This window comes from Cataglyphis hispanica, chromosome 4, assembly GCF_021464435.1.
Source record: "Cataglyphis hispanica isolate Lineage 1 chromosome 4, ULB_Chis1_1.0, whole genome shotgun sequence".
Taxonomy (NCBI): domain Eukaryota; kingdom Metazoa; phylum Arthropoda; class Insecta; order Hymenoptera; family Formicidae; genus Cataglyphis; species Cataglyphis hispanica.
Window position 1 is genome coordinate 2,786,859 of NC_065957.1, and position 16,014 is coordinate 2,802,872.

The 16,014-nt window shown below is 31.4% G+C and overlaps 2 protein-coding genes across 3 annotated transcripts in view; one reads left to right on the forward strand and one right to left on the reverse strand.

The window, feature by feature from the left end:
• LOC126849277 (midasin) overlaps nt 1-16,014 on the forward strand; it is a 93,830-nt gene that overhangs the window by 25,606 nt on the left and 52,210 nt on the right. The gene's annotated exons all lie outside the window — the stretch shown is intronic.
• LOC126848613 (uncharacterized) overlaps nt 1-16,014 on the reverse strand; it is a 44,311-nt gene that overhangs the window by 14,236 nt on the left and 14,061 nt on the right. Inside the window, exon 1 of one of the 2 annotated variants that reach the window (XM_050589623.1) lies at nt 10,775-10,963. The exons of the other annotated variant lie outside the window; for it this stretch is intronic. Coding sequence (XP_050445580.1) covers nt 10,775-10,784 — 10 coding nt within the window. The 5' untranslated portion in view covers nt 10,785-10,963. Of the gene's footprint in view, nt 1-10,774; nt 10,964-16,014 lie in introns of those variants that run through there. 2 annotated transcript variants of the gene reach the window in all.

The following is a 16,014-nucleotide window of genomic DNA, read 5'->3' on the forward strand; positions in this document are numbered from 1 at the left end:
GTGGTGTTCATCATTTATGTTCACAAGTCACGCTTTTATACGCCTTTTCTGTCAAGCAGTGATGCAAGCCCAATCGATCATCGCCTGTCAACTTTAAGGCGGAAGCCGAGTCTGCTTTATCATCGACTTGAACTACTGTAGCCAACTACTATTGTCCCTGAGCTACTTATTAGCCCCAAAACCTCGAAATCACAAATCAGAATCAACCATTCAGTGAATCAAGATCCGGTGTGACCCTTGACAGATAGAATCTATGGGCTTTAGCGGGTTGCTACATAGTTTGGGGGTTACAATCTTGACAACGTATAAAGGATTCACAGTAGTCCTTTTTTTAAAGAGCATTGTATTATACGGAGAGAGAGAGAGAGAAAATTTGTTATTTAATTTCTATTGTTGAAAGAGATTTTGCTTTTTCTTGTTTAAAATTAATGAAACATTTTAAATTTATTTTCTAAATATATTAATTTTTTTATAATTGGAATAATATAATTTTATACATATATAGTGAATTATTTTTTCTTACACGTAAATATATATGTATGTGATTTTCCAAAACGCGAATTTTAAATTTTCTTGTTACATAAATTTATTTAATTTTATTCTGTTGTGATATTGTTGTGATATGTGTAATATTATTATAAATCTCTACCAATCTATTATTTTTTTGTACCTGCGTAGAATTAATTCATAACATTTTCAATCTTTGGTTACTAGAGAATTAACTTTATGATTACAAAATATTACTTTAAAATTCATCAGTCAATTAATTAAATATGCTATTGCAAAATTACAATACATTAATCACTTTATTATAGAATCTAATCTGAATCATTACGCAAACTAGTCTGACCAGCGCAGTAATTACTGCAATCTAATCACAGCATTGAGATTAATTCTATTTGCCCATAACCGTATTATAGAAATGACATCTCATGCTTTGCACTGTTTCTCAAATTGAGGGAAATTGGGATTGTATTAAATTTGTGACAGATGGACATATAAAAGAAATGTAAAAAAAACCTAAAATATACAACATTTCTCGTGCGGCATAAAAGAATGACTAACTGTTATCAACACCGATATCACTTTTCCTCGCATTCGTCTCAATATTACGGCGAGAAAATGGAATTTCGTAGATATAGAAGGCATTCTTCGACCTTTGTTTAAGAACCTATTTTCCGAGGTCGCGACTGTGTGGCTTGCAAAGAATCCATAAAATGTCGACACAAAAATTCCCATCGTCTTTGAGGCTTCCTCATGGTTGCCGTCGTATAAACCATCATCGGGGCTCATGATAGCTATCGCAATAGCTGCAGATGGAAAATGTTCAATATTTTTGATCTTGTGCACGTTGCTTTCATGCACGGATATTCATTCGGATTCGGGTGGAATGAGGTGCTTATTTGACAATCAGCTGTTTATTGCTGAACACAGAAATTATCAAATTCCACACGAAGAAACTAATAAGAGGAAACGTTCCGCGCTAAAATATTGTTATATTTGCTGAAAGTTTTTGTCTAAAAAAATGTTGCAAATATATATCTGTAAGAAAGCACAAATATTTATCTATATATATGTATACTTATTTATCTAATCTTATTTTATTTTTCATCTATTTATATGAATAAGATATATATATTTATTTATTTATATTTATATTTAATTAGATAATTATTTACATTAATCTCGCCGTTGTCAAGTACATGATCCTTCCCTTATAACTTAATCTCCTATAGTTTTTGAGATATTTAATGTTAAAGTTTCACAGTTTTATTTTCTGTCACATGTATTTTCTGATTTAATAAAATAAGGAAAAATAAAGTTTGTGTACGTTGTATTTGTGTAGAGCAGACGTGGAAAAAGTGTCTGTTTACATTTTCAGGGACAAAGCTCTTTGATGTTCAAAGACCTTGTTTTTTCACTTTCCCCGCAAAGCGAGGTTCAACGCATACCTGTGTGTCTAGTTTCTTGATAGTGGAGCCCCATCATAGGGGGTAGGGAGGGGAGTGGAGGGGCTCCTGCCTTCACGCATATAATTTTTAATGCGAAGTGAGATTCTACATGGGTTTACAACTTTCCATGCAAATCGAGCTTCAATTCAAATCTTTATAAGTGCTGTAATTTTTTGGTAAATATGCATAAAATGGAAAGATGTAAACCTATGTGAAACCTCACTTCGCATTAAAAAGTATATGGGTAGAGGCAGTATGTTCCGCCTCCCCCCTCCCCTTCCTCCTCCTCCCTTCCCAGCGAGAGAGCTCCGCTATCAAAAAATTAAACACATAGGTGTGCATTCTACCTCGCTTGAAAAGTTATAATAAACCTTTAAATATCTCAGAAAGTATAAGAGACCGTCAATTAAATTATAAGAAAAAGTTATTCAGAATCATGTACTTGACAACATATGTCAAGATCATCAGCGAGGTTCTCGTTAATGTAAATAATTATCTTTAATTATTTATTTATATTTAATCATTCATATTTTATATGTATTTTATTTGCATATATAAGTTTCTTCTTACAATACATTTTAAGATAGATTGCAAATTAATTATATTGCTCGATATAAAATGTGTGCAAGACATCTACGAAAAATTCACACAATTTGTGTTCTCTTGTGCGATTAAATGTTAAAAAAAAAAAAATATTTTTATCACGTACACAGAGAATATAGATCAGTTCAAAGATTGACATTAAAATTCAACTCATCTTATGTCGTTTACTCTTCTCAATGTTCCGTGAATCTCCATGAACGTCCTGTTAAAACATAAACATGAGGGTTCTTCGTCACCACCTTTTAGCCATCCTTCGTCACTCCTGTTATTGTATATATAATGTCCATTCCCTTTTTCTCTTTAAAGCCCTCACTAATTCTCGCTCGTAAAATTTATTCCGACTTTTGAGAAACAAATATTTTATCCCCGCGGGTTTCAAAATATTATTCCGCTGGCTTGAAGCAGAGTAATTCTGTGGGAATACATCCGCTGCCTCGAGGCTGACTTGCTAGCGAGGTTGACCCACGACGATGGGAATTCATTGTCACTTGTCTAAACGGTGAGTTCTCGCTCATGCAAGTCCAAGGTTTTATTTAAAATTTAAAGGATAGCAGGAACCTGAATACTATTTTGCGAAGGATATGCAACGTGTGGAACGCGCTCTGGTTTTCTTCACATTCTCTTCGCATTCAAATTGTGCAAACAGTGACAACAATGCACGCGTTATTACCTCCTGCTTTCAGCTCGAAGTAACACTTCCTTGCAGTATTTTCTTATCCTTTACAAAGCTCGAATATTTAGAAACGGCACATTAATTTTGTATCTCTCTCTCTCTCTCTCTCTCTCTCTCTCTCTCTCTCTTTCTCAGATAATAAATCTTTCATATTTTATTTTAAAAAATTTTGTATTAACAAACTTCGATTTGACGTTTTCTATAACTTTTTGATATTTTTTAGGTCTTAATTTTTTAATATTTTCAAAATTATACTCATTATGAGTAGTCTAATTACTATGACGAATCTACGGACATATCTTGCAGGTGCTAAGGACGTATTCGTTGAACAAAGTCGGTGATTTAAAATGATAAATGTGAGAGGAACCTCTTCTTCGTTTAGTCATGCTGATTTTTTAAATTCCCACATTTACGCAAAGAAAGCTGCACTTGACGGGACATTTTTCTCACGGCTAATGATGCCATGCAAAATCGACTTCGCGACGAGCGGTTGCCGAGCGGTAAATCCGCAATTTCGCGCCTCTTGGACACCTTGTGTCCTACGATGTCAAATATTTGCGGAGAACTCACGACCGAGTCGACACCCCCGCGCGACGATCACTCATCGCTGTGGTTACACTGTAAAGCGTTTCCACGCGTTGACGAGGTAAACGGAACGTGCGAAGTGTTCGTTAACCATCGGCGCGTCTAGTCGCGAATGCACAAATATAATTATCGCCATAACTTTTCGCTCGCCGTAAACTGATATCGTTTGCGTGATATCATGGTCGTGCAGGCGTTGCGGAAAAAATTTGGGCGATTTATTATCGCATCGCACATCGCGATAAACCTAGTTAAATTTTTCCCCGGTATAGGTCGCGACCGTGACGCGATATTTTCTTTCTCGTCGAGATACAAATGGCAACGCGATTAAAAATTGCCGTACAATCTCTATTTTATTTTGTAAGTAATTTTTTATCTTTTTTATCTTTAGTCTATTCTCAAAAATTATGAATGTTTTTTTTTTCTGTTATAAATTCTTTGATGATCAACTTTATTTTAAAACTTAGAACTGCGGATTATTATTTATAAATAATTGTTAATCTTAAAGTGTATCAATTCTCGAAATTAGTTACAATATTAATAGCTTTCATTAGTCATGAAAAATGTTAAATGTCTATTAAAACTATATATTAAATTGAAACTTTAATTTAATTAAAATGAATTAAACTTTTTTTATTGTTAATATTTTATTTCAAACTTTAGAAATTAAACCTTGTTTTAAATTTCTTGTCATTCTTGTCAAAAAAAGTTAATTTCAAAGAAATTGCTAGAAATTATAAATGAAAACAATAGAAATATCTCTGCGATATTTTTTTTTTTTTGCATCAAATATTCCCTAAGCACATTTTCAAGCAGAAGAAATATTTTAACAAGTACGTTCTCGCCGAATGGAACAAAATTATGCAGTATTTTCAGCATCTAGTATATCTAGTTTCAGCATTTACAATGCTTTCTATGAATATACTATTCTCTTTTTGCATCTCATGTAAAAGAATGTATAATTATTGTGAACGGGAACATTGATACGTTTTATGAATTACCATAAATTTTTAAAAACATCTATTGTTTCGGGAATATAAGTAAGATTATGCAAAATTTTTTAATTTTTATATTTTTAATTAATTATTTTATTTTTATATGTATTACTAAATATTACATTTATTGTCTCGATGTAATCATATTAAATAAATTTTAATTACCAAATAAATAATTATTATTTTTAAGATGTATATATGAATTTCGTATTTGTTTTAACCAAAGATTAATATAGCTTTTTTTTTAACGTTAGAAATATCGCATTAAGTACATGCATAATAGATCTCAAAATCGTGTGTATATTTTATTTATATCACTAAGCGTGAAATCGAATTACGTGAGAGTTTTGCTTTGCATAAAATCTACAATCATCATGAATGGAAATAAGGGAGCAAATAAGACTTATATAAAGGCAGTTTAATGCTAATAAAATTATTTTATGCAATATTTAACTCTCTATAGGAAATTTTATTAAAATTCATCTTATAAAGAAATTATCTATTTTGTTTGTAAAGGAATAACATAAAAAGAAAAGACACTATTACTTTATTATTAGCGAGGCGATCTATTTAAATTGAAAAAATCATTCGTTCGATCATGTCGTCTTTTAATTATTTTTACTCTTTAATTATTATTTAAGAAAACACAAATAATATCGCGATTCTAATCAATGTATGATTATTTAATATAAAGAATTCATCTAATAATTACATAATTGTATACGTATTGAAAGAAATATACATATTCATAAATATACTAATCACTATAGCTGCTCATGTAATAATAATGATAATTAATGTCTACATGCAGATTTACATACATTACAAAATGCAAGAACATGTTAATATTTGCTTCTTCCTTCGTGTAATCTTGGCCTATATCCAAGTTTGGCATTCTAGAACGGATCTAATGTCCCGCAGGGAATGGGACGAGTAGAATGGTTAATGCAGGAGCGATAATCCCCGCACCATTGCCTTCTACGGTCTGTAAGTTCGTTCACTTTTGCGGAAAGCCATGAGAATTTCCCTACTCGCGCGCGAATAAATTTGCTCGTAAAGGAATGTCAGCATGATTTATTCTATTTACGAAAAATTGTAAAGTGCTACAAGGAAGATAAATTACGAAATATATATTGTGTGAATATATATATAGGGTGAACATATATATATAATAAATGGCATATTTATGGTTAACTTCTGTCGAAAACTATTACGTAACTTCTCCTAAAATCAAGATATACGATATTTCATCCGGAAACTCGACGTTAATAGTAAACGCTTTACGTATATAATATCATTTAAATATCATTAAATTAGATAATTGCATGCTGTACGAAAAGGATTTTATTCTTAATTATTCGGAAAACTTTTACGACTTAGCAATCTAACTGGAGCATTAAGATTATACTCTTATCTAAGACCCGCAAAATTGGGTTACCCAAATGGCCATTTTTCAGACGGAATTTCCTCGAGTCACAGATTGTGCGATTTATCGAACCTACAAAGTATAAACAAGCTATTTTTCTTCAACAAGTCAGAGATTCCATAAAGTTTTTCTTAATCTCCGACGATTACCACAGCATGTATTCACTAAAGAAAGAAGAAAACAGAATGCCAATGATAATAATTACTAATATGTATCGAATTGCCGAGGAAGATGTCGGGATATAATCAATTTTTACTACCCGTTATAGTACGGACCCCACTCGTGTAACTCGTTAAAATGCGTCTTTCACTACACGGAAAAACGGAATGGTAGCTTTATTAGTATGACTGCTTCGATACTAACGACGTGACCAGTATAACCCAATTTGCAAATTTGCGAAAACATCGAAACAGTCGATGAAAGTTTGACGATAAATTAAACACAACTACATACATACTAAATCCAAATTAAACTCTGTTTTATAATATTTAACTTATTTTTGCTCTCTTCAACATTTGTATATGTTAAATATACGAGTATTTATATAAATTTATTTTTATTTTTTTTACCGTTGACACTATCTCGATTCAAATGAAATGAAATATCTATTCGTGTTTAACGAAATAAAGTCTGTGGTTTCGTGTCATTAAAGAATTTTCGAGGTCTTAACTGAGTATTAAAATCTTAAAGGCGTTTTAAAAAGCTCCGACGTTGATGGAAAACTAAGTAATTGGGAATACTAATTTTCCACACGCGGCTTTTTCTTCGTATTCTAAAATGGGAAACGAATTACGTTCCTGCGAAGCAATTTCAAGATCAAAAGCTACTCTACTTTGCCGTGAACGACAGAAAATAGAAGATGGAAAAAACAAGGAGGGGAAATACGGTTTCACAATTTTCTGGGAACGTGACGCGTTAGATTCGATTAATTTACAAATTTTGTCATAAAATTCAAACGCTGTATTTTTATTCCTTTTATATAACTTCACGGGCAATTCCGAATAAACGTCACGTGTAATTACGCATGGTTGCGCTAGAAAACTTTTCCTCGCCCCTTTTAATTTTAATTGCGCCAGAAAATTTTTTTGATTACATTAAGCGCGAATTATCCTGCTAGAAATATTATAAAGAACTTTCAAGATTTATATATATCTTTTTAAAGAGTAACGATTTATTTATTAGAATATTTATTAATACTGGAAGTTCTTATAAAAAATTTTAATAACGCACGTAATATAAAATTATTTTGTAAGAAACAATTGTATGATACTTTTTTTAAAATTTTGATCGATAGAGAGAAGCAGATTTCAATTTATAGTGTGTTATATTTAGTTTGCAACTCCCTTATGAACGAGGGACTAAAATCCTCGAGCAATAACCGACAATTTCATTCAATAAGTGCTTTCGTGCTTTCATAAAAGATCTTTGGGAGATGTGGCGAATTTCCAGTTACAGAGACACTATCACTCGAGCCTTGCGATAAAAATAGATCCATTTGTGAAATTGTCTTTTGCTTTCTCGACGCACACGTTGTATATATCGAAGCGAAATTATATATTCCCGGAGAGGAACGAAATATAACGCGATAGAGGAGAGTGGTCCATATCCCTATGTGATACTTTCGAGCTTTTACTGATGATATAGAAGATACAATTTTCGTGGATGCTTGCTATGACAAAATGAAGCATACGGGATTTTCATTTTACATGCATTGGATTTTTACACGCTCGAATATTTCTTCAATTTCATGAGTCTATCGCGAGTTTTCTTCGTCGTTTTCGAGAATGAATGGTATAAGAATGTTAAGATGTATTCTTTCTTATATTTCTAAAAATCTTTAATTGCACTATTTACGCCGTTAATGCTGTCTTATTTTAAACACAACGCAGGTACAATGGATTAGTGAATAAAAGCATTGTGTTCTTATCATTTATCGTCATTAATCACTTACTGCAAATGGTCCATTTTGTTGATTGCTCATGTTCATGGACGCGTATCGTGCATATTAGTATTTGGTATGTATTCCCGTAATAATACGTGTATAAGCTACTCTGCAGAGATGTGACATATAATTTTGTGTGCTGCATGCTTATGGTAAATAACATGAAACGGGAAACGAATCAAAATTCCTCTTTGCCCCTCCATCTTCCCATACGAATTCTCTATAATGATCTACGATGGAAAATTTGATTACAAATTTGATTACAAATTTCTTTTTTTATTCCATGTGCTACTGTATTAAGAAAACTCAAACGTTAACTTTTGATAACTTTTTAACTTGGAACAATATCTTGTGATTAATTCTGCTGCGTTGTTCTGAGAACTTCTCTATTGCACTGCAAAGTTTAAGCTTTAATTCAAGTTCCATCTTTTAATCAATTTTGTCTATCTTATAGAAGGAAATCATAAATACATTTTTTATTTTATCAAATTTTAATTATAACGAAAATTGGAATTAGATTATAATGCATTATTTAATTTTAATTTATTATCGAAGAAAATTTATGAAATAAAGGATACCAAAATGAATGATGAAGAAATAAATGATTATAAGTGATTACATCCGTTATTTTAATTTGATTGGATAATAATTTCAACGGAAATTAAATTTGAATTTAGCTTTCAATTTATTATGCCATTTAATGCTAAAATATAACAAGGCGTGTTCGTCAAGTCAATATGCACATTGCTGACATTGTAATCAATTTTTTGACGTATAAATGAGCTATGGAAATAAGTAACTGTCTATAGAAATAAGTAAGTGTCTAAAACAGATGATTAAAGACGAGTAAAAAAAAATACTTTCTAATAATTAAATTAAAAAATTAAATTAAAAAAATAGTTTCTAGATACTTCATATAATATATGTCAGCCAAGAAGGTAACAAATTCTGCGGTGATACATTTTTTAAATCATTGAAAATTATTCAGATAAAAATGAAACAAAAACTAACACTCTGATCTAATAATCCATATCTGTACGAAACATGTGCATCGCTTACGATAATAACATAATATTGCTTACGTCGAGAAAAATACATGTTCACCAAAAAAAAAAAAAACAGCACAAGCTATTCCCGGCGAAAATCGAAATCGAAGGATGTTCGTCCGAAATTGGTAGATCGACTTTTTTCTTCCATTTTTACGCCTTGGTTCCTGCAAAAGACGACTGCATCTCTAGCGATTCAAAGATGCAGGCGGATTGGTACGGGGTCACGTAACCGAATAAGCTTATTGCATTTTTATGAATGTATCGAATGTTTAAGAGGTCTTTAGAAGAACTTAAATGCAACGTTGGAGAACGCGCAATATTGAGAGAATCGTGATAAAAAATTAAATTTTTTTAAAGGAGAGATATTTTAATTCCACGAGATAAATTTTTTTTTTTAAATAAATTTTGAGAAGTATCTTTATTATATACTTTTTTTTAAACCTTATGAGAAATATAATTTTAAACAATATTTTAACAATATAGATAAATATAATTGATTGATCTAGAGAGTTTTTAGTTGTCTGATGCGCGAAATCGTTCAGGTGTCGAATTAGCTATTAGTTTTCGCTTTATCGCGAAATCGTTGACATATTACATATCTCCTACACGTTGCTACATCCTGCCGTGCATGATATGTGCCTGATGGATGCGAACATTCGCCAGCAATTATACCAATAACTGTCAAGAGGAAAACCATGTGATTATGAATTATGCGCTGTCAGTTTGCAAATTTTGCGTAAGGCATATTATATGTAGCAGAATTATATATGCATATATGTAATAACATTGAAGCTTATGGCAGCTTTCCCGACTTTTTAATGAATAATATAAGAAAAAAGATTTGAGATGCTTAGACCTTTTTTCGAAAATAATCAGGACTTGTTACGTTACTATAGTTTGCAGAACCGATAAAGAGAATTAACTTACATTACAATTAATTAGATTATACCATAATTGAAAGAGAGAATTAATGCAGAAATTAACGAATTACGATGTAACAAGTCTAATTGCCATCGCATTCCTTATTCTGAAATACTATGAAAATTGTGCAATAATATCTTCTTGATAATAATATTAAAGAAGCATATATAATATCGTCATTCCATAGAAGAAAAAGTGCAAGCGCATACCGACTACGGCATCGCGATCTAGGAGTGCGAATACGTTCCAGTGGAAATAGATGGATCGAGTCAGACTGTGCGAGAATGGACGCGACTCGATACCGGCGAGGCAATTAAAAATTTGCGCGCTACAGTGCGTGGACTAACTGGGTATATATGTGGGTCTAAGGAGAGTCGAGCAGAGTGGCATTTAACCACGCAGTGTGAGAGCCAACGGATCAGCTGAGCGCGTACTGGATTACGAATATCGATCGCGCGAATGCTCTTTGACGCGGGAGAGAACTTTAATTTCTAGGCGCGAGTTCCCGCTATTATTAATACGTGGAGGTATGTTACCATTTCGCTCTCCCCCTCCCTCCTTTTGCCCTCAATAATCATGCATTGTGCATTGCTGTGAGTGCTTAATTCGCTCACATTCCACTTCCACTTACCGGCGGCCATTTCTCTCGTCTCTTCTGCTTTCTTCTGGTCCGGCGATTTACTTCGCCTTCCTTGTAGCAGCTTCCTCTTTCTCTCTTCTCGTTTGCTCTTACTCTTCGCCGAGCACTTTTGTGTCTAATTGGCCCGCCGATGATGACCCCGGGCGGCACTCGATGACGCGCAAAACGCTTTTTCTTGATACGTCGTCCTTTCGCGCGAGAGATGCGTCATTCTTTCCACCCGCCGTCGCTCTTAAAGACGCGTTTCTGTGTCGGATATCACGTTTTCCGATCATCGATATCTCCTTAATCATTGATGTCTTGTTAAATTATGATGGCGATTTTTGCCTTCCGTGCGCGTCACTTCTTCCAGGAAAATGTGACGAATCGTTTAAATGTACCAGCAGGAAATGCAATCTGTAGATAAAGAATCCATAACAAATAATATTTTATTGGACACGTACAGTCGATGCACGTTTAATATTCTTAGTCTCTTTCGTCATGTATAAATAGAAATTTGATGAAAAAAAATATATGCCTATACATAATCTATTTGACTTAATATAATGGAAAAGAAATCTTTATTATTGTTTTTAAATATCGAGGCTTGTAAATAACAAATGATCTCGCTTGTATTTATGCGCGCTTTTGCTCTTAAATTTATAACGAAAAGGGATAAAGATATTCTGGAAAACGATTCGAGATAGGATTGCCCTACGGAATTCGACGTGTCACGAGAAAGAAGAGTCCACTACAGCTGGCGTGTCAGAAATATCGTTGCAACGAACGCATCCGGCAGTGTGAAATCTCGTGAAATTCTAGGGCGAGATTCCGGGTTAATGAAGGTGTGTAACGCGGCATGAAATTATTTCTGTGCGAGTTGTTAATCGAATCAAATCGTCGACACGAAGCCGCGGGCGTTTTTCAATTTCGAGATTAGCTCTTACAAACCAAAGGTTTTGAACGATGGTTCATATGAGATTATTTCGATACTTGCGAAACTTTGGTCTCCTTGATCAAACTTGGTCATTCAAAAAAGATAATTTTTTTTATTTAATATAAATTAGTTTACTGAAAAAAAAAGTTGTTAACTAAATGCGTTCAACTAATTACTATTTCTTTAATTGAATATTTAATTGAGTATTTAGATTAAATTAATTGAATATTTAAATATTTAGATTAAATACGTCATATTAAATCTAACATGACGTATTTGAGTGCTTAAATATTTTAATTAAAAAAATAATAATTAGTTGAATGCATTTAGTTAACAACTTTTTTTTTCTTGATATAATAATTATATAATTTATATTACGCGTTCACATGGTTTAATTAATTAAATGAAATAATCTTTTTTAGAATAAAATATTATGTTAGTCAAAAAATATTTAGACTTTAAAGATAATAATATTAATTGAACTCATGAAAGAGTTGAAGTTTTTGTGATATTTGTTGTAATATTATGCTTAATGATGCCTGCAGCGAGAAACTTTTACGAGATAAAATAATGGATGGGACGTCGGATTACGCGTTTTACGAGATTGTTGATAGTAGAGTGATTTATTATTTGAATTTACTCATATTTATGGGATTTACTTCAAGTTCTTGCATGTAATTAATCTTGGTGAATGTAAATCAAAAAGTTTGCTCGGTTGGATTGTCCGCGAGACAATTGTTAACACAATATATACAATTATAAGGGAGATATTATCTAACAAACACATATGTATACGTAATCTCTTATGATTAATCATCAGATAATATATACTCAAGAAAAACATGTACGTGGGGACATTAGATATTCTTAATTCAGCAGTGAAACTTCTTAATTTTTGTTAATTGGATATTATGCTAACATATAGAAGATAATAAGCTTATTTTGGCATAAAATTGTCTGGAAATGACATAAAATAAAATAAATATAATAATATTTGCGATGACAAAATCGTTGCGCAATTTTTATTACTGCAAAATGTTAAATATACAACGACTACGATCAAATATATTTAATTTTAAAATGCAAACATTTGATCGCAATAATCGCCCGCGGGAAACTGAAGATTTAATTAACGAATAATTGAAGATCAAATACTCTTAATTATTTTTGTTTTTTATGGAAGAATGGAGACGCGAATTATTTGAATTGGAAATTGAAACACGTACGTATCTCTTGTTCGGAATATTTTAAAGGTTTATGCCTCCAGGCTTGTGGAGTCTCTTTGAGAATCCTAATAAAGCTGTTAATGTTGATTTTGTGCATTTTTCGAGATCTCCTGATTAATAATAAATGATTTTCTGTAGTAATATGTATGTACGATTCTAAGAATGTTGTTTTTATATTATATTATAAAACAGACGTGTATTGTTATTCAAAGCTTCAGTTATCAGTCATCAGGAATTTTAATAAATTAGAAAAATAACGAAATTTATGGACGAAGAAAAATTATTTGGTAATGTTATATTTTTTATTATCTATCATTATATTGTATTGATGATTAAATTAATGCACTATTTTTATATTACAATAATGTAATAAACGCTTTCCAAAATTTCAATTATGTCAAATCAGGCATATTCAGGAACTTACGAACATCATTGTGTATATTTAAATAGTGAAAATTTATCATAGGATGGTTTGGCACGTTTAATAATAATCAATTTTAATAATGTAACACACAAGTAAATTCATGTTTCCTCGAAAACTGCATTTTAGTGCTAACGTCGTGAATATGGAAATATTATTGCGCGTGGTTTCACAGCGAGACACATTCCGTAAAAAGACAAAATTTCGTGATATTGTATCCGAGATCTTGCCGTTATTTATAAATATGTATATCGAATAATCAATGCTACGTAGTGTAAAAAATTTGGTCCCGGAATTACTTTTGAAGGAATTTTGAAAATCTTTCTTATGAAGAGAATTTAGATATTAACTTTACATATATATTTTTAGTTGTCAATTTAATATGAGATTTTTACTTATAATAATATATAACTACTTGATATTAAATATTCCAAATAATTATCACTCTTTTAATTTATATAAATGTCTTGAGATATCAAAAAAGAAAGAATCCTCGAATTGCAAATGATTAAAAATTAAAAGAGTTTGATGAATTAAATTTTTCGAAGACAATAAAAGCTTAGTTTTTGCTTAGTAATTGAAAATGAATTTTTATTCGAAAGAATCTTATTAACATTTAATCACGAACGTTTAATGCGAATTTTGTTCTCACGTACTTTTTAGGTCATTTTATATATTATATTACATTCATATATTATATTACATATATTATATATTATATTACATTCAGAATATAATTATACTGAAACAATTAGCCATTATATTGTAATACATTCTTGAAAGTCATTTACTGTTCTGATTAATTAGTGATAATGCGTTATAAATTTTGTGCGACATAACTTGATGACATGAAGACCATTAAAAATTTTCAAAATTTTCACACAAATATGGCATATTTAACTTAATACGCAATGTAGCTTAATTTAACATTATTTTAACAAATTTATAAAACAAAATATTAAAAATACTTAATCAAAATCAAGTTGTTAAAAGAAAATTTTTGCAAGATTTTCTAAATTTTATTAGACGAATTTTAGAATTTTATAGTTACTTTTATTGTACGTAATACGATTTAAGTACTAATGACGACTATATATATATATATGAATACTCAGATGTGCTAATTGAGAAATGAGAAAGACATAGAAAGAAAAAAAGAGAGAGAAGTGATTAACTGCTTTATACATTTTTTTCAATCGTGATAGACAACAGTGTCTACGAACGTTTTACGTTTGCTCTCCGACATATTATTTTACAACTGGTGCGTTCCCTACATGACACAAAGTTTACGTAAGAGAGCCATTATTCTAATATTTAGGAGAAAATTTTATCTTCTGCGAACAGAGACAGGTTTGTCGCGAAATTTCTCCTATCTTAAAGCTATCCGACCTATTTTTACGACCGTGAACAAATATTGGAAGGCTGACTTCTTTATGATACGTTTTTCTTGCATTAGAAAACTTTTGTGGAAATCAATCTATTCTTCGCATATTTGTTATCTAATATTTCATCGACATGTTGTTCAAGTCTTTACGCAATCTTTGAAACTTTGTTGAAACCGATATAAAATATTAAGGAATTCAAACGAGAAAAATCTATCGTATCTTTCATTTTATCTTTACTCTTTATCTTTTGTGTTTTGTTCAAAAAGTTGTTTGTTTAATATATTGCAAACTTAGACCTTACAAAAAACAATCACGATCGAGCTACTCAATAATAACTTTCGTGAACGGTCTCTGTGTCAATTCTTCGATTTCGGCAGGTTTCCTTATTTCTTCTGGATAAAAAAATCATATGTAGAACTTTGGAAATGCCTGGGTGACCTATTGTCTGCTATATCGACTTTTCGTATGGAGGATTTTGCGGGATATGACCGGGATAAATCCCAGGGGTTAGCCGGATGGCGACGAGCCGGCTTCATATCCCCGATCTGACGATGGACGCACGGCTCCCATTCATTATTACCGTTAATCGATTCATTCTCGATTCGTTGCCCATTCATCACAGTTGGCTTAACGTCGTTCTTTGTCGACGTGCGTTTATCGCGAATTATCGAATCGGCAATATTATCATTAACATTTTGCCAGCAGATCAATGCAAATAACGGACTGTACCTGCTTGTGAATAATTTATCTTGATAGCGATAAATAGTGACGACTATCCTCATTGGCCTATATTACGGAATATATATATATATATATGTTATGTAATAATAAATGGATAGTCAAGTCATTTATCTACTAAACATATGTGATGTAAATTGACTCACATTCCTGGCCTTTAATACGACTGATTAATTTGCGCTAATATGTAGTACCATACGTAATACCATAAAACCATAATTTGTCTTCTCCATTGCACTGCACTTATTCTAATAAAAAGAAATAATGAGAATTATATTTACGACTGAGAGTAATTAATCCTGAAAATAGGATCGTAAAATTCTGCTCATGCATTTTTATTCAAATGGCATCGAATAGAAAATAAATTACGCGTGATATTACTAAAACATTAGTTTTTCTTTTTAATATATTATATATTATATTATTTATTATTTAATATATTATATATTATATTATATATTATTTTAATATATTATATTATATATTTAATTAATTATATTTTACACTTTGAACACACGGATACATCTTCGGCACGCGTGCGTGAC